This window comes from Ochotona princeps, chromosome 2 (genome assembly GCF_030435755.1).
Source record: "Ochotona princeps isolate mOchPri1 chromosome 2, mOchPri1.hap1, whole genome shotgun sequence".
NCBI lineage: Eukaryota > Metazoa > Chordata > Mammalia > Lagomorpha > Ochotonidae > Ochotona > Ochotona princeps.
Genome location: NC_080833.1, coordinates 5306810 through 5325393, shown reverse-complemented (window position 1 = coordinate 5325393; position 18584 = coordinate 5306810). Strand labels below are relative to the sequence as shown.

Genomic DNA, 18584 nt, shown 5'->3' with positions numbered 1-18584 from the left:
CCCGAGGGAGGGGAGGACAGTGGGAAGCTCAGCCCCTCCTGGCTCCGATCGCAGCCGACACAGGAGGGGGCAACATGGGGGCCGATGACACCAAAGATGGGGACACGCTGCAGCCAAACCCCTCCCACAGGTGGTGACCACGGACCAGCTCCCCCTCCCCACGGCTGACCACTGTGGTCAAGGGGTACAGTAGCAGAGTGGCCCTGCTGGCAGGCTCCTGTGGGGTCGGCTACCGGCAGGGACCCCTGGCTGGGGGGTGGAGTCAGCACCAAGCACCAGGGCAGTGGGACAGCGGGGCAGGTGGCGCAGAGGCCCGGGCCCTCGTTGGCTCGGCACCACAGGCCAGGTGGGGAGTGGAGGCTCCAGGGCTGGAGGTCGGTGAGCCAGGACAGGAGGTGTGTGAGCCAGGCCCGAGGAGCAGCGGTGTGCCCTGGAGGACCACTGTGGCAGGCAGGGCCTCAGCGCAGGCTCTGGTACAGGTAGGCTGAGGTGAAGAGGGCGTTGGCCGCCAGGCTCACAGCCAGGAGGCCGCGAAGGAGGGAGGGGCCCAGCCGACCTGAGGGGACAGAGACCTGGTCAGAGCGGGACCCTGGCACCACCCAGCCCGGTTAGGCCAGAGGCCTGTGGCACGTTACAGCCAAGCCCCAACTTCCCCAGGGCACCCTTCTCCCAAGCTTGTACCCTGGTGGGGCCGGCACACCCTTATACTTGTAGCATGAGGGGCAGAGAGATGAGGCCCAAGGACCTAGCTAACAACCACCTGCTCAGCCTCGTGGGTGAGAGTGGCGGCTCTGGTGCCCTGCCCCCGTGTCTGCTGCTATAGCCTGTTTCTGTCAGCACGCACACCCCCACCAGGAGGAGGAGCTGGTGGTGACCATGGACCCCCCTCTTCACAGCCTCGGGGCCCGCAGCCTGGAGCAGGAGCTGAGATTTAACCCCACACAGCTTGGCATGCCTGGGGGCTCCAGGCCAATGCAGACCCAGGGCCTCTGGCCTTCAGCACGTGTAGCTACTGAGCCCTTGCACATGGCCAGCATAGATGAGGAGCAAAATGTCCAATTCTGGTCAATTCGAATTCAATAAACTCTAACAGCGAGTGGCGAGTGGCAGTGAGCCAGTGTCCTAGGATGCGCAGGCCGGGGGGTCCCGGGCCCTGGGCTGAGGCTCCACAGTGCCCTTGAGGGGGTCCTACTGTCAGGGTACAGGGGAACCCCACCCATACAGACCTTTCCAGGTGGCGGCTTCCTCGGCGCACCCCTTGGTGGTGGTGTCCACCACACAGTTGGATGACTGTGACGAATCGTCCTCCTTTTTGATGCGGCGGCTGCTGCAGGTGCGGTCGTGGGCTGGCGTGGCTCTCACGTCTGGGGAAAGGAGCGTGTGTGGCTTGCGGTCAGCGCCCAACGGTGCCCAGCTGGCCCCACCCAGGAGGCCAGGGCCCAGCTCTGAGACCGACCTAACACTGCTGTGGGGAGTCTGGGGCCAGCAGGCACAGTGCAGGGGATTCCTCAGGGGGGACAGGTCTGGCACGTGGCCACCTGTCTCCTTGGGCCCAGTGTTCGGGACCAGCATGGCCAGACATGATGCTGGGATGTGGGGAACCTAGAGTTTTCACGGCTTCACTGCACACCAGCATTCAGGTACAGCAGAAACACCGTGGCCTGCAGCACCTTGTGGGGCTTAACTGATCCCCAAGGGTCAGTTATAAAACCAGCCATGAGAGAGCAGCACCCATAGGACGCAGAGCCTGTGGTCTCACCAGGTTTCTCCAGCTTGGCGGGGACTTGGGGGGACAGTCACACGCAGGGCGTGAAAAAAGGTTGCCACCCCAGCCCCTGCTGTGCTCTGAGAAGGGCTGGGACAAGGCCGTACCCACTGTGTGCTTGGAGTCCTGCACTGGCTGCCGCGGGGGAAGCTGGGGCGACTCGAGGGTGAAGAGGCTGCTGTTGGAGGGCGAGTGCTCGTCTGAGCTGCTGGGGGTGTAGGGCGTCTCCCCAGAGGGTGATGGGAACAGCAGCAGCTTCTGTCCTTTCAGGTTGAGCCTGGCAGGGCTGATGAGGGGCCTGCGATGGCGCAGAGAGCCGGAGCTGGAGGCCACGGAGGGCGCTGGCGAAGGCAGTGGAGAGGTGGGGCAGCTTCCGGACAGCACAGACAAGTAATCTGCAGGAGGGGGCGGCCAGGGATAGTGAGGACGGCAGGGCAGGGCTGGACGCAGCCACACGCGCCCTCTCAACTGTTCACTGTCGGGGGGCTGCCCCGGGAAGGAAGGCCCTGCTTCTCCAGCCCACTCTGCTTTCTCCTCAAGCTGGAAGCAAGGCCCAGGGCAGGTGCGCCAAGATGCTACAAGGAGGCTGCACGTAACAGCCCATCACACCAGGCCCATTTCTCGGGGTCCCTGGGCTTCCTGCCTCCTTACCTGCTACAGGGGCCTCTGCAGACGGAGACACTCGAGACGGGGGGCGACTCCCACTGAACAAGTAGCCTGAGTCTGAAGAGAGACGCGACCCCCGTCAGGCCCATGTGCTCCCTGCCGCCCTGCCTGCAGTCCAAACCCAACCTACTGCTGAGGCTGCTTCTCTGCGAACACAGGGACCCACGCAACCCTGTGTCACCACGAGAGCATGCCCAGAGCGCCAGCCCCAGGACCCACTGCCGAGTGAGGTGACCCGAGAGGCGCCAGACGCTTCCCCAAGGAGAGAGGATGAACTTGGGGGTTTAAACTTGATCTAGTGATGTATCCTCTGCCTGCAGCAGCTGCAACCCACATGGGTACCGGTTCAAGTCCCGGCTGCTCCACTGCAACCTGGAAAAGCAGCAGAGGACGGGCCAGGTGCTGGAGCCCCTGCACCCATGTGGGAGACCCAGAAGAAGCTCCCAATGCCTGGTTTTAAACTGACTCAGCTCCAACACCAAAGCTTAGATCTCCGTACCTCTCCCTCTAACGCTGATTTTCAGATGTCAGGTGAAAGAAATAAACCTTAAAAAGAAAAAAAAAAAAAAAAGAAGAAAAAAAAAGCCCCAGGCCTGGTGCAGTAGCTTAGTTGCTAATGTTCTGGTCTTGCATATGCTGGGATTCCATATGGGCGCCGGTTCTAATCCCAGCTGCTCAACTTCCCTTCCAGCTCCCTGCCTGTGGCCTGGGAAAGCAGTCGAGGACGGTCCAAAGCCTTGGGACCCTGCACCCGCCTGGGAGACCCAAAAGAAGCTCCTGACTCCTGGTTTCAGATTGGCTCTGGCCTCCTGTCCCAGGCCCAGTGCTGGTTGCTGTGGCCATGTGGGCGAACAGACCAGCAAAGGGGTGCTCTCTCCTTGAGCAAACATGGCAGAATTTTTTTTTTTTAATGGAATCTCCTGTTGTCAACTTCTGAGGAGACCCTGAAGGGAAGGGTGGAAGCTGTGACAGAGCGAGTCTCCCATGCCAGGGCCAGGTCTCTCCTCTCTACTGACACACCTGACCGGAAGGGACTTGCTGTTCGAGGCCAGCACACAGAGGCTTGGCACACTTCCCACAGCCTCAAGTCACGAGGGTCAGAATGGCCACAAGAGACACCCCCGGCATAAGCGATGATGCTGCCAAGCACCCAGGAGTGGCGCCAGCTGCCTTCTAAGCATCGCTCCACTGGGTGCCCCAATCCCCAGTGAGGGGCACCTCACTACTGAGTCACAGTGCTAAGTGGAAACAGTCCCCAAAGGTCCATCTCTTGGTTGGTGTGAGCCCAGCCCCCTGTCTGCAGAGGCAGGAGCTCTGATCACCCCCAGCTGATCCCTGCCCCCCAGCACCTGCTGGCCCCTTACCTGTTCGAGTTAGAGGGGGGATGGTCCCCAGCGAGAGGGCCTGGCTGAGGCGGCCGGGCAGCGAGGAGGGCGAGGCCCGCCGGGCAGACCGGAACAGCTGCCGGTTGGTGAGCGGCAGGAAGCCGGGTGGGCTGGGGATGAAGAGGGGCGGCGACGAGCCTCCGACAGCTGGGTAAGGCACAGCCAGGGTGGGGCTGGTGGGGAAGAGGCTAGCGGCGTCCCCTGGGAAGTACCTGCAAGGCCCGTGGTGGGCATGGGAGAGAAAGGTGGGGCGGTGAATGAGGAGCGTGCTGGAGCAACCTCCAGCCCCTCGCCAGCGCTGCAAGGTGGAGCCCGAGTCCGGGTTCTGGGGTGGGGCGAGGGAGGCGTGTGTTAGCTGAAGCAGAACGGCGCTCTGGCCACGTTCGCACCATTAGGAGCAGGTGGCTAGGAGGTGCCAGGGAGGCCCACCCCTCCCGGCATGCCCCTGGGGTTCACAGCACACGATTTCTGCTACAGGTCTTGGTATTAAAGTGACACTGTCACGCTCACCAGACTCACGCCATGCCTCGCCTGGAAGTGAAATGGCCAGCCAAGTGTGACACACGATGGCGTTAAGTGTGACGCACCTGGGCCACATGCTGCCCCCTGCGCCCAGCCTGGGGGCCTCTCCCCGGGCAGCTGAGCCCAGAGATGTGAGTCCACAGCTCCCTGCTCCTGGAAGTGCCCCTGCTGCTCTGCCCAGGGGTGGTGCCTGCCTGCCATCCTGTTCAGCCCCGTGGACACAGAAGGGGAGGCGTGGCCAGGCACAGGGCCTTGGGCTGAGTCTCTCACACGACACGTTGGACTCAAACTTAGCAATAAGACCTGCCAATGAACACAAGGCCACCTGGAAGGAAGCCAGGTGACAGTGTCTCTTTAACTCAAGACTGGTACAGATCACACCTGGGACCCAGTGGCCCCAAGCTCAAGTTCAGTCATGCTTCTGATTAAGGCACCCGATTACTGGGGGGGGGGGGGTCAGAGGCAGTTAATCCATTAGTCTGCCATCCAGATGGAGCACAGGGGCACCCGGCCTTACCTCGCTCCCAAGGGACACGTGAGGCCAGAGGACAAGGCGCTGACCAGTGGGCAGGCTGGCACGGCCCTACGGCGAGCCGGGGCCTGGCTAACGTACCCACATCTGCCGTGACGGAGGGTTCAGGATTGTCAGTCCTGCTCCACACCACCTGTCTCTCCTGCCACTCTCCTGTCCCTTCCTGAATCTTTGTAAGGGGCAGGCAGGGTCAGCTGCAGCTGTCCTGGAGTCACGTGGCCTTTCTGATGTCTCCCAAAGTACCAGGAGGCCATCCAGGGTTCAGAACCTAAGGCAAAGCCTGGCACTGGAAACCGAGCAGGCCACCAGGTGCTTCTGCAGAGGGGCTGGGGTGCCGGAGCTCGGGCTGGACACACGCAGGCTGCCCCGAGCTAAGCATGAGCTAAGCTCTTGCGCTGTCCCTTCAGAACTGCGACAGCACTGAGCAGAAAGGCACCAGCGTCCGGGGATGGCTCGAGGGTAGAGGCAGGGCAGGTGCGGCTGGAACCTTTGGACCACAGTGGACCCCCCCCGCCCCATGGAGGGAGAGCTGAGCAGGCACCCATGCTAGGAGCCCTCCAGGTGGTGGCTCTGTTGCAAAGGGGTAGGCCAATGGCAACCTTGGGACAGGAAACTGGTGGGGGGCAAGCAGAGGCAGTTGGGACCTGTTTCGGGGCAGGTGGGAGGCGGTCTGAGTCAAGAGTGGGGGCTACTGGGGCACCTGCTGGCCCACAGGCTCCACCCAGCCTTGCCCAACAGCACAGGGCTATCCCCAGGCCTGCTGGGCTCTAGGCTACTCCCATTCAGTAGCTGCCCTCCTGGGGGGAAGCAGAGGTCCCATTTGGGCTCCAGGAGCGGCTGTGTGTACCCCCAAAGCAGCCCCAACCCACTGAACTCTAACAGGGCACAAGTGTGGCCTCTGAAGCTGCTCTGTGCAGACTTCTCCCTCACCCTCAAACAGGGACTCGGAGTAGGGGACACACACCTGGGCGTGTGCCTCAGGGTGGCTGGTGTGGCGCCCGCAGTGCTCCTGACGCAGACGAGAGCCGAGTGGCCCTCTCTGGTCAGCCCCGTCTGCATCAGGGGCAGCAGAGCGGGGCCCATGCTCGAAGCAGCTGTTCCTGGCACCAGCCAGGCTCCATCACCGGCTCCCCGCCCTCATTCCCCAGAGCCCCTCCCCCACCCTGGCAGGAACAAGGAAGAAAAAAGGCAGGAAGTCGCAGCACCTGACGCCCGCCAGGAGAGCAGAGTCCCAGAGGCATTTATTGACAACATGGCATCCAGGGCCAGGGCAGTCGGTACAGCGCTGGGGTCACTACACAATCACAGTTCTACCACACACGGGTGGGGTCTGGCCACAGCACAAAACACGGCTCCTTCCACAGCAGGGTGAGGCTGCGGTGGGGGGGGGGGGTGCGGGTTCCCCAAGGACATGTCCTGGAGTTTCCTTGGCTCAGGGCAGGTATCTGGTAGCTACCAGGCTGAGCCCCTGCCCCATCCCCTCTCGGTGCGGAGGGAGGGGATGGTCACTCCTCCTCTTGGGGTTCCCACTCTGACAGGGGCTGGTCTGCCTCACCCCTAGAGGCAGGGGGCAGGCTTCAGATCAGAAAGCCCTGCACCAAGTAGACTTTCAAGTACAAGTGGGTGAGTGTACAGTCACACACAGTCCAAGGGCAGCGGGGGCCTGCCCTGGGAGCCCTCTCCAGAGAGTTAGGGCAGAAGGCAGGGAGTCACTGCTTAGAGGGGCTGCGGCCCACCACTGTGGCTTCACTTCTCCTACATAACTTAGCATAAACACAAACACACCCATGGCCAAGCAAAGCAGAACCCACCACTACACAGATGGCATCCCCAAGCCCGGAGCGATTGGTCAGGCCCCCGCCTGCCAGGACCTTCTCTGCTACCCCCAAGGGCGTGAACAAACAGGCAGGAAACCCTTGACCTCAGGGCACGTGCCCTCCTGCCAGAAGGGTTTTTTATCCTACACAAAGCAACAGGCTAAGCCTCCAAGTGGCTCAGCCCAGCAGGTGGACCCTGGGCAGTCACAGGGCCTGGGGGTGGGGTGGCCTCCTAGTCCCCTCCCTCAGCCGACTCACAGCAGCAGGGGCCAGGCTCCAACTCTGGAACTCCCCACGGGGCCCACGTGGGACTGAGTAGGCAATCCCACACAGGTGCACAGGTTGTCTTCCTTGGGCTCTGATGGTGCAGGGTCGAGGATACCACACCCGGCACTATATCCCATTTTGGGGTGATGGGCAAAGTGACAAGAACAGCACACAGGAGCCTGGCTGGAGGCCGGCTGGAGCCCGGCTAGAGGGACTGTCCACCCCAGCAGCGGTTACCAAGATGTCAGGGGTCAGGCTTGTCCACACTCCTGCGCAGGCCACGCACCCGCCATGCCCAAGTCCCACCTCCCTGAGGCTAGTGCTCACACACTGACCCTGGAGAGGGCCAGCTCTCTGTCAGGGGCTACGCTAGGTTCCGGACAGCAAGGGGGGGGGGGGGACAGGATGCACAGCTGAGGAGAAGCTGTGCCTGTCTGGGACAACACCCCTGTGAAGCCCTATGTGACCCAGCGTGGGAGGGTGGCTGAGGCTGTGGGGGCTCTGGGGCTGTGCCCAGGGGGGAGCGGGTGACAGAGTCTTGGCACCCAGCAACCACTGCTGGAGGCTGCTGACAGGATCAGAGAGGAACATGGTGGCAATGAGTGATGTGTATCCCTGGGACCCATTACTGGTGGCCACCTTGGGCAACCTGAGCCCTCTCCAGGGACCACACAGGAGTGCACGCAACAGGCTGGTCAGGGAGCCGCAGCCCCTGGCTGCCAGAGCAGCAGCCTCTCTTCCTGGGCAGAGTGGGCAGACCTGGCCTCTGCTGGGGTCCTCGGCGTGCCCAACTGGGAACTGAGGGGGGACAGACACCAGCAGGCCGCTGGCCTGGACACCTTCTACCGCCTAGCTTAACGGGAGCCCTGCTGGCCACAAGTCGCAGATTTACTGTCCGCTGGGAAGGAGTCTGATTCCACTCTCATGGTCAAGGCCAGCCTGGACCCAGGTATGACATTCTCCATTCCTGGGCAAGGAGCCGCGGGACCATGGGTCCCCAGAAGGCCCTAGAGCTGGAGTGGAGTCAGCCTGGGCCAATCCTCCTTCCTTTTTGGCTGTACAGCTGGCCCAACAAGAGGTCTGACAGGACGGAGCGGCTGTGTAGGAGACCTAGCCTCCATGGCCCTGTGGCGCTGCGAAGGGGCAGGAGAGGTGAGGCTGGACCCCGGGGCCAGCAGCTGGGGCGCTGCCTGGGTTCTGCTCATAGGGTCCTGGCGGCGGGGACGGCTGATGAGGCTGGGAAGGAGGGCAGGCAGGGCAGGGCTGGCCAGGACCTGGGTGGGGCTCTAGGCAGCTAGGAGCAAAGCCTGAGAGGTGCCTGCCCGCTGGGGCCCCGCCCGGGCCTGGCCATCGGCCTGTCCTCCCCACCCAGTCACTGCTGCTTCTCTACCTTCTGGGCCGGAACCTCCGCGGGCCCGTCGCCTTCTTGGTGGCCACGGCTGCTGTGAAGCCCACGAGGCAGCACAGAGACGTGGTGCTGAACTTGAGCGTGTCCAGCCAGCTGGGTGAGGCGGTCTGCAGGTACTGCTCGGCCAGGTGCAGGCCCAACAGCAGGGCCCACAGGCCACTGCAGAAGGCATCGATCCTGCGCAGCCTGCGGGAGAGCAGGCAGGTGAGCACCCCGGGCAGCTCCCCCCAGCCTCCCCCACACCCAGCCTTGCTTGGAGTGCAGCCCTGGCTTCTGCTGGGATCCTCCCTGGACACTAGATGGCCAGATGGTTCAGGGTTCATTCTAGGCCTCCAATCAGTGAGGCTGAGGACTGAGGGAGCAATGGATACAGCTCAGGAAGCAAAGCCAGGCCTTTCTGGAAGACCCTCGGAGCCTCCCAACCCAAGACACGGGAGGCTATGGTTGCCCCGACTTCATAGGTAGGAATCCATGGAGCCCTCTAGGCGGAAACACAAGGGGGCTGCCCTGTCCTGTGCTGTCCCTCAAAGGGAAGTCATGTGCCGGCCATCCCGCTCAGCAGCCCCTGAACAGGCTTGTCCAGCTGTGCAATGAAGCTTGGCCTTACCCTGGGGCCAGCAAGGTCCCTGGGCACCTGTTCCCAGGCTGCCCCTCCTGCACACTCCCCTCCCTGCCCCAACCTGTCCACCTACTTGTGGCCCCGTACACACCTGATGCGGCCAGCCAGCAGCATGGCCAGCAGGCACAGGAGCAAGCCCAGAGCCACCACACCAATCTGGTGGCTCTGCCCAAAGGCCCAGGCTTCACGCAGCTTCTCAGTGGCGGGCTCAGGCAGCAGGCTCAGCATCTGTTGCCAGCCCTCAGCCCCGGGGACGGTGCCATTGTCCGGCGCAGATGAGCTGTTGCCACCAGGCAGCAGGGCCGGAGGCAGGGCTGCGCCTGGGGTGAAGGGGTCGCTGGGGCCGTATAGCGCAGTGGTCAGCAGGAAGGCGCAGGCCAGGAAGGCGAGGATGCGCAGCAGGATGACCTGGACTGGGGCCTTCACCGCAGAGGGGGAAAAGCTCTGAGGGCAGAAAAACAGCCACTGAGGGGCCCGAGGGAACCCCATCACCCTGCTCCTGGGCCTGCACCTCCCGCAGCAGCTCTGGTAGGGAAGGATACTGTTCTACCACCCCCTAACCCTTTTCTTTTTAAAAGATTTTTTTTTTTTTTTTAAATTGGACAGGCAGATTTACATAGAAGGAGAGAGAGAGAGCTTCCACCTGCTGGTTCACTCCCCAAGTGGCCGCAATGGCCAGAGCTGAGCTGATCTGAAGCCAGGAGCTTCTTCTGGGTCTTTGATTGTAGGTGCAAGGTCCCAAGGCTTCGGGCCGTCTATTGTTGCTTTCCCAGGACACAGGCAGGGAGCTGGATGGGAAGTGGAGCAGCTAGGATGTGAAGTGGTGCCCTTATGGGGTGTTGGCTCCAAATGCGAAGGATTAGCCCATTGAACCACTGCACTGGCCCCTCTTCTATTTATTTTCAAACACTTTTCATTTGTTTCACTTGAGGAGCGGAGGCCCCCAGGCATGAGGTCACAGTGTCACTGGCCATCAGGAGTTGAGGCCAGTGCTCCCCGACAGGCAGCAGGAAGCCAGGCTGGAGCCCAGGCATCTCAAGGGGCATCTTCAGCACTCCAACAAATGCTCCAAGAAGATCTGCTCCACGTGATGACCACCCTTCATCGCCCAAACTTCCACTCGCTCCCTCAGACTCACTAAACACTCTGTAATCTTAAGGAACAGACTGATGACCTTGGCAAAGTTACATGGAAGTGCTGTCCTGGCACAGGCTGAGCTCCTGGCTCCACTTGGCCCAGCCTCACCCACTGGGGGCATCTGGAGAGCAAAGCAGTGGATGGGAGCTCGCCGTCTGTTCACCTCTGTCTTTGAAATACGATGAATGAACAACAGGTACCAGGGTCAGGGTTAGGCCCGCCTGGGGCCCCGACTTCTAAGTTTATCTGCTGTTTTGTCCGAATGCTGAAGACCTCTGGAACAGGCCAGTACCTGAATACACAACAAAGGTGGTCCTGGGCTCACATGCTGACACTACTGCACAGCAGGCGCTCGGCCCAGGTGTGTTCTTGGCCTCCTTGAGGGGGGCTGCCTCAGCTGTAAATAGGGGTGCCATGAGGGCTGCTACAAGGAACATGTACAATGGTGTTGGGACAGTGCCCAGTGGGGCCAACACAAACCCCACACCTCTGTCCTGCTCTGTCTGCAGGCGTGCAAACAGCAAGGGCCTCGGACACTGGTGACCACCCTGGGGAATGCCCACTGGCCTGTGCGGCAGATGGGAGCAGGCCTCTGGGTAGGACAAGGACTCGGTGCAGAGGAGCCCCACCCCCAGGCTGGCCCGTGGAACAGCTGGTGGCGCCTGTTCCCGCACCCCAAAGAGGAGCATTCCTATCTGCTCCACTTTGAATCCAGCTCCCTGCCTATGCATCTGGGAAGCAGCAGCAGATGGCCCAAGCACCAGATGGAAGTCGAGGCTCCCAGCTCTGGCCTGGCCCGGCTCCAGCCGTGATGGCTTTCTGGGAGTGAACCAATGGATGGGGACCTCTTTGCTTCCCTGACTCTCCCTCCAACTCTGCTTTCAAAGAAGTCTTTTGCAAAAGGAAGAGCTGCCCTCCAGCCACTGTGGTCCAGTGCGAGGGGAGGCTGCCCCTCTCCCACCCGTGCCTGTGGATGCCCGGCGGACCTGCACGTAGGTCTGGTCGGCCTCTCGGCGCCTGAACTGGTGGCTGAGCAGCAGGGCGCGCAGCTGGCGGTTCTGGTACTTAATGTAGTACTCGACGGCTGCCTGGCACGGCCGGCACAGCTTGTACAACTGCTCTAGGTGGTGCCGGAACACCTCGATCTCCTCGTCGTACCTGTCCTGAGGGGCAGCACATACAGGCTTGGCATCTGGGGTCAGGCCTAGCCTCGGCACTTCCAAGGGCAGGTTGTCCCTGCTGTGAGGGCTCCGTGGACTCAGGGCTCCTGGCAGGGCAGAGCTCAGGGGAAGGGGACTCCAGGCACTGGGAAGCAGAGCCTGCCTGCCTTCCCCCTGGCTGAGCTTGAAAGGTTCTTCAGGCTTTTCAGTCTGGAAGGCAAGTTCATCCTGACTTCCCCTCAGGCAGCAACGTGGCCTTGTTCCCCATTTCCAAAGCAGGCCAACCATCAGTCTGCAGGACCTCCCAGCTTAGACCTAGTGAACCCAGAAAGCTGCCTCGTGCCAAGCCCCTCCTTTCCTGCTGGCCTGAGCCTGCCTGGTTCTCCTCCTTCCCTCCTGGGCTGCACCAGGATCTGCCTGGCTAGATAAGGGGTGCCGGGGCATGTGGGAGCAGCCAGGGACGGGGTCTTGGGGTTGCACGGTGGTCCCGAGGCAGAAGAAGCCGCCAGTTCAGCTCACCTGGCTCAATATCAGGCTGGCGCCAGCACTGCCCTTCCTTCCTCACCCAGGAGGTAGGGGCACCCCCAGCCCCTAACTTTGAACCAACTGCCAAAGGCATACTGAATTTGGAGGGGTGAGGGCAGGATATGCCCCAAGGACCCTCCCTGCTGGCAAGCAGGGGGCTTCCATGGTGTACCCCGGTTTGTACCCAGACAGGAGCAACAGCAATCATGGAGGAACAAGCTCAGCTTCAAGATGGGAAAATCTGACACCCGCGCGTGGGGAACGCCTGTGTCCCAGCTGCGAGTGCTCGCGGCCCCGGCGGGCGACCTCACCTCCTCGCGTGGTGCAAAGGCAGCCAGCTGCTTGATCTTGGTGGTTTGGTGGTGGCTGCACCTCTTACACAGCAGCACCTGGCTGCTGACCCACTGCTGTGGCTGCGGGGGGTCGCGGCGGCTCGGTGTGCTGCTCACCACGTGGTTCAGGTGCTCCATGTACTGGGCAGGGATCGGCTTGTTGTAGTCACCATTCTAGGGCAAGGGAAGGGACTCCGTTGGCAGTGGGTGGGGCGGCCCTGCCAGCTAGGATGGGACGGCCCAGGAAGTGCAGGTAGATGCCTGACACACCTGCTCTTTCTTCACTTGCCTCCCACAAGCCTGCGTGCTGAGGAATGAAGCCCCCCAGGCCACACCCCACCCCGATTCCTCAGAGCTCAGACTGCAAAGGGTAGGGTTGAGCAGGGGTTGGCAACCCATGGCTTGTGGGGGACTGCCTGCTAGGCAGTGTTACAGGACACTGCCAGGCTTGCTCCTTCTCATCTGGGCCCAGAGACCACACTGGCTGCTGCTCTAGTGCAGAGCTGGGGAGACCTGGGTGTGCACCCCATAGTGGCACCTCTTGCAGAGCGACTCCCAACAAGCTGCTGTCATCCTCGAGCATGGTTCCTTTGCCTTAAACGAAGGAGCAGAGCCGGGACAGTGGGTGCAAGGGGGTGGGGATGCGACAGGGGAGCAGGTGGTGTCTCTGCAGGCCGCACCTCCTGGAAGCCGTTGTACTGCTCGCAGTGGGGGCAGTCCCAGCAGTTGCGGTTCCCGTAGGGCACCAGCGTGTCCTGGTTGCAGAACCAGCAGTTGACCGTAATGTGTGTCGGTTTCATCCTGCGGGTCGAAGGACGTGAGGTCAGCTGGTGGACCGGCCTCTAGGGGCTTCCTGACCTGCAGTGGGCCGTGCTGCCAGCCCTCAAGACCTCTCAAAGCACCCCTGGGATATGGCTGGTCCCCTTCAAAGGGCATTATGGCATGTCCAGGACCAGGGCCCGTTTCAGGACCGCCCCTCTCTCATGGGCAGGGTCCTGGTCCCAGGATGCAAGGAGTCTTGCTGGAAGCTACTGGGTGGACAGGTGACAGCTGCTCTTTCCCTGGCAGGGGTGACTGGGCGGGCCCACAGTGTCCCTTGCTGGACACATGCGCAGCAACAGGTGGGGCCTGGGGGATAATCCCAGCCCAGACACTGTGGGCTCTGTGCTCCAGCCGTTGCCAGCTGCTGTGCTGCCTATGGGGTGCCCTGCCCTTCAGGCTCAGGATCCTGGGCACAGGCCACAAGCAGCAGCTGCTTAAGCCTTGGAGTCCTGGCCTTGTTACACAGCCCCCTGCTCAGGCCACCTCCCTCCTGGGAACACTGCCTGGGCCCTGGCAAAGTCAGAGCTGCCCCGTCTGTGGCCCAGCTGCCTGCAAGGCCAGACAACACAGCCCTAGAAAGCAGGACACAGCCAGTGTCCCCTCCTGGATGTGTGCCCTCAGCACGTGCCTCGTCTCCCATCCACAGTGCCCACAGTGGTGAAGTGGGAGTAACCACAGCACCCACAGGTCCCACATTTACCCAGAAGCCCAGCCCTGCCCTCCAGCCTCCTGCTGCAGCGGGCACCGCTTCCTGGCCTTGCCCCTCCACTTCCAGCCGCTGACCATTCGCAGGCTAAGGGAGTTCTTGTTACCTCTCAGCTGGGGACAAGCACATCCGCCCTGCCCCCTTGGGGCAGTTTTAGAAGCCTTTAACAGGAGCAGGACTTGTGGCACAAACGGGTTAAATGGCACCCCAAAGCAGAGTGCCAGTTCTGTCTGGCTCCTCCACTTCCAATCCACTTTCTGCTAACACACATGGGAAGCAGTGACGGGTCAAGTGCTTGGGAGTCACCCCAGGGACACCCGGGCAGATCTGACGCCTGGCTCTGGCCTGGCCTTTGTTGTGTGGGCATTTATTATTATTACTTATTTTTCATTGGCAAATCAGATTTACAGAGAGGAGGAGAGATAGAGGAAGATCTTCCGCCCACTGATTCACTCCCTAAGTGGCCACAATGGCCAGAGCTGAGCCGATCCAAAGCCAAGAGCTGGGAGTCTCTTCCGGGTCTCCCAGGCGGGTGCAGAGTCCCAAGGCTTTGGGCCGTCCTTGACTGCTTTCCCAGGCCATAAGCAGGGAGCTGGATGGGAGGAGGGGCCTCCGGGATTAGAACTGGTGTCCATATGGGATCCCACGTGGGCAAGGCGAGGACTTTAGCCACTAGGCTACCGCAATGGGCCACTGTGTGGGTATTTGGGAAGTAAATTCCATGTCACTGCTGCTCTGCTTTTTAAATAAACATTCTTAAAAAGTGCTCAGTGGAGCCTGGAGCAGAGTGCCAGCAAGTGGGGACAGAAAGGACAGACGCACGTCCTGCCTCAGCCCACATCTCACCTCGCCCAGAAGTGAGCAACATGTCTGTCAGCAGCACAGGGCTGGAGACAGAATGCTGGGGTGGGGGTGTCACAGGAGTGCTGAGCCCCCTCCCCAGAGAGCCACGGGGTGTCCCATGGGTGACTGCAGGCCGTGCTGCTGGCCAGGCAGTAGGCTGAACTACGCTGCAGTGCCTGCAGTTGGCATCCCTGGGCAATTAGGCACCTGCTCTTGACTAAACTGTGCTGTTTGATGGGCTCTGTAACTGTGCGTGGGGTGTGTCCCGACTGCTGTCTACCAGCCTGGGGAGCTCTCTGTGGTCTCACCACCCCCGCGCCTGGGATGCTCCCACCAAGCAGCCTGATGGGCAGCCCCTCGCCCTCTCCCCAAGTCTGATGGGGACGGCCAGTTCCTGCGACCAGCGACAGCCAGCAGGGCACTGCTGGGAATCCCCCCTGCGCCGAGAAGCCCACTTCTCTGAACCCCAGTGCTGTCACTGCAGAAAGGGGTCTTCATGGGCACATCGGGGCTGGCCGGGCAGGGGAATCTGGGACTAAGACCTTTCTCCCCAGGGGCTGGCGGCACCAGCTCTTGTGCCTACAGCTACCGGTCATTCCTACGGAGCTCAGGTGAGGGCTGGTGCCCACCCGCCCTCTGCCATGTGGCAGCTGTCCACCCGGCCTGTGGCGTCTCCGACTTCACTGAAGCACCCGCAGCTGGGACTGCTCTTTAGCTGATTACTTTGTACGGCCCACAAATAACATGAGCGGCCTCCAAATGGCCCTTGGCAGGAGAAAGATTTCACAGTTCTGCTGAAGGCTGGAGACAGTGAGAGAGGGTGATGGACCAGGAGGGCCTCAAAGCCTGTTCCCATACATGTGCGTTACCGTGGCCCGCTGTCCTAATGGCAGTCTCACACAAAGTCCCCAAGCCACAGGTGCCACCTCCATCCCGAACAGATCAGCCTGGCAGCCCTGGCCTCCGCTCAAAACGCTCCCAGGCTTCCCCCATCAGCCCGGTTCTCTTTCCTCCATCCCAACCCGGCTTAGGGCAGAAATTCCGCTTGGTAGACAAGGTTTGAGGCAAGAGACCAAATGTCCAGGTTACAGCTGGGAAAGGAAGCTGAGCCCAAGCCTGGCCCATCCCTGGCCAGGCTCTTCTCCCAGCTCCTGCCATCTCCAAGCTAAGCTCCTGGCAGCCTCAGGCTCTAACCAGGACAGGGCCACAGGCATCCTGGGCATCCCAGGAGGCCGACGTTGCCACCAGCTCCCGGGCAGTGTGTGACCCCTGCAGAGAGGGGCATGAACACCTCTCTAAGTCAGGCCAGCCCTCTCGGGGCCCAGCAAGCTGGAGGTCAGCCGTGCCAGGGCCTCAAAAGGACATTCTGGGACAGCTCCAAGTGGCCCCTCACTTGCTCCTTGGCACTCAGGCTGGGCGACGCAGGATGCCCTATCTGGCTGTGGGGTCGGAGAAGGTGCCCACTGGCCAAAGGACAATTAGGAGGACCAGGACGATGGGTACTGACCAAAGCAAAGCACACAGCCTACAGCGCGACACAAGGGCAAAGGGCAGCCCCGCACAGCTGTGCCACCCCGATCACTTTACCAAGCACTGCGCTGGCTGTGCAGAGATGGCAACCGAAGCAGGACACGCCTGGGTCAGCCCCGAGGACAAGGGCAGCGCACGGGCAGCTGGCAAGATGCCACGGGGAGCCACCATGTGGGACACCTGCTGCCACTCTGAAGAGTGGGTGACATGCCAGCAGGGCAGAGAAGAGGAGGGGATTGCCCAACAGCAGAGGGGACTCTGAACCTGGGGACACTCTGCTGCATCACCTGGGGGCTGCGCCCTCTCCAGCCCCAAACGTCAGCACTGTGAGGCTCCCGAGGGACTGGGGCTGGGCCCGCTGAGGAACAAAGACCAGACTGGGCAAGAGTTGGGGGGTGGGGGGCACAGGAAGCTCCCAGTCACCACGCCTGCTAGCCAGAGCTCTGCAAGGCAGGCAGCCCTCACCTTGCCCAGCCTCTGTCTTCTCCTCCGTGAAATGGAAGAACAGCAGCCCCTACCCCAGTGTGGGGCTGGGCCCGACCCATGGGTGGCAGCGATCTCATGCCCGTGGCATGTTGCCAGCATCAAAACGTCAGCTGTTCCCACTGCAACTGACACCACCGGGGGCTCTTGACTCTGTGACAGGAAGCCAAGGTTGGCACCCTTACCTGCATACTCTGAAAGTAGAGGTGGGGGCTAGCGAAGTCTGCACTCCTCATACCGGGGTCGCTGCTTGCCCCTCAACTCTGCAGTAAACCTGCCAGCAGCACCCAGCCAAGCCACCTTACAGCCAAGAACTGTCCCTTCAGCCTCTCCACACTGTGGCCACAGTCACGCACGCTGGCATGTCCAGTGCCATGCGGGCGCATCTGAGAAGATGCCAGCAAGGTCTGGCCCTTCCACTACCATGTTGGGACCCCAGGGGGTCACCGACCAGGGAGAGGACTTGCAGGCACCACTAGCTACCCAGCACTTGTTGGGTAAAGGGAAAGCCTGTGTTGGGGCAGGCAAGACCCAGGGAGCAGACACTAGCCTCACCACTGGAGACAGACCCCACCCCCCATCCTGGGCTCTTAGCGTCCATCTGAGCAAATCCTCTGTCTCCCCCAGGAGGGGACCCCTTCTGTAGGGCACAGGTTGAGCCAACCATCCTCCCACCTGCTTCTCTCCTCGCAATTCCTCCTCCAGGAGAGGAACAGACTCGCCGGTCAGACGGCCAGGGTTCAAGTCCCAGCTTAGCCCTGCGCTGCGCGGATGGGGGCACATTCCCACGTGTGCCCCTTCCCGAGCTAAGCGTCTCAACCCGCCTCGTCTAGCGCCTAAGCCGTTCTCAGGACACCGCCCCCTTGGCCCCTAGGGAAGGGAGGCACGGAAGAGGCCGCGGATCCGGGCTGGGAAACGAAGGCTCCAGAGACGCGCATCCCCCGGGCTTCCGCGGCCTGGTCCGGGCAGAGGGGCTCCCGCAGGTGCCCGCCCTCCTCCTCCTCCTCCTCTTTCTCCTCCTGGGGCGTCTGAGCAAATCCTCTCGTCTCCCCCCGGGGGGAGGGGAGGGCCGAGGGAGGGCCGCGTGGGCCGGGCCCGCGCACTCACCTCCGCGCGATCCGGTAGAGCAGCACGCCGGCCGCGGCGCACGCCGTGAGCCCCAGGCCGCCGGCCAGGCCGGCCGTGGGGTAGCGGGCCAGCAGCGCGCTCACGCCCTCCATGGCGCGGGCGGCAGGCGGCGGGCGGCGGCGGGCGGTGGGCGGCGGCGGGCGGTGGGCAGCCGGGGCGGCGGCAGCGCGCCTGCTCGCGCCGTGACCTTCGCCGCTTTGTAGCCGGCGCGCGGGCCCGCCCTCCCCGGCTCGGCGCGCTCCCGCCGCTCAGCCAATCGGGGCGCGGGACCAGCCCGGGTGGGCGGGGCGCTGGGGGAAGCCGCGGCCCCCTACGCGGCCAGAGGCGGAGGCGGCGCGCGACCCGGCTGGGAAGTCCCGCCCCCCCGGAGCGCTAAAGCCACGCCCCCGCGGCGCCTGCGCAGTCCCGGATCTGTGCTGCAGCGGCTGCAGCCCTGGGGGTTCTGGGGCAACCCCACGGAAGGTGTCCGCGTTCTCCCCCTGTTGTAATCGGCCTCTCTGCTGCGGATCCCGTCTTTGCGACCTCTGGGATCTTTGCTGTTGGGCTTCAAGTGCCAGCTCCTTAAAGCATTCCAGTGGTTACAAAATAGGCTTCTAACGTCCGCACACAGCGACGAGGTTGATCCTGGGACAAAGGCAGCCATTATAAGGAGATATTGGCCTGGAACGGCGATACCCTTGTTTGTCCTTTAAAAGGACACATGTGAAAAAAAATTTTTTTTTAATGTGTTCCGTGTCGGTTGATAATGAACTGCAAACTGCGTTTGGGGGCTGGGATTGTGTGCGTGCTGGATTTCAGTTAAATTATGAATTTCACAAAGCTAGTAGAAATCTAATTGCACAATATACTGGTTCCACAAGGTTCCCAGTGTTTTCTGAAGTCAATGGTGTAGGGTGAGAGGTTTTCCTGCAAGATGCCACATGCGCCTTCAGGAGGT

General features: G+C 62.0%; 2 protein-coding genes across 2 annotated transcripts in view; both read right to left on the bottom strand.

Moving 5' to 3' along the window:
• The window catches only part of SLC25A33 (solute carrier family 25 member 33), a 64451-nt gene that overhangs the window by 32521 nt on the left and 13346 nt on the right, over positions 1-18584 (bottom strand). The gene's annotated exons all lie outside the window — the stretch shown is intronic.
• TMEM201 (transmembrane protein 201) lies at positions 398-17826 on the bottom strand. The gene is made up of 11 exons (XM_004596125.3): positions 17627-17826; positions 12816-12936; positions 12115-12309; positions 11105-11281; positions 9073-9425; positions 8345-8548; positions 3796-4028; positions 2417-2488; positions 1873-2160; positions 1227-1364; positions 398-556 (listed from the first exon to the last, which is right to left on the bottom strand). The coding sequence occupies exons 1-11, from the start codon at positions 17737-17739 to the stop codon at positions 459-461; spliced, it is 1992 nt and encodes a 663-aa protein (XP_004596182.3). The 5' UTR covers positions 17740-17826; the 3' UTR covers positions 398-458.

Bases quoted from the DNA above. Each gene is read 5' to 3' on its own strand.
- TMEM201 (XM_004596125.3), bottom strand. From the start codon at position 17,739: ATGGAGGGCGTGAGCGCGCTGCTGGCCCGCTACCCCACGGCCGGCCTG. The intron at 8,549-9,072 runs GTGTGTACGGGG...GCTCTCCCGCAG, and splicing joins CTGCTGGCTGGCCGCATCAG to GCTGCGCAGGATCGATGCCT. The intron at 2,161-2,416 runs GTAAGGAGGCAG...CCCCTCCTGCAG, and splicing joins TGCAGAGGCCCCTGTAGCAG to ATTACTTGTCTGTGCTGTCC.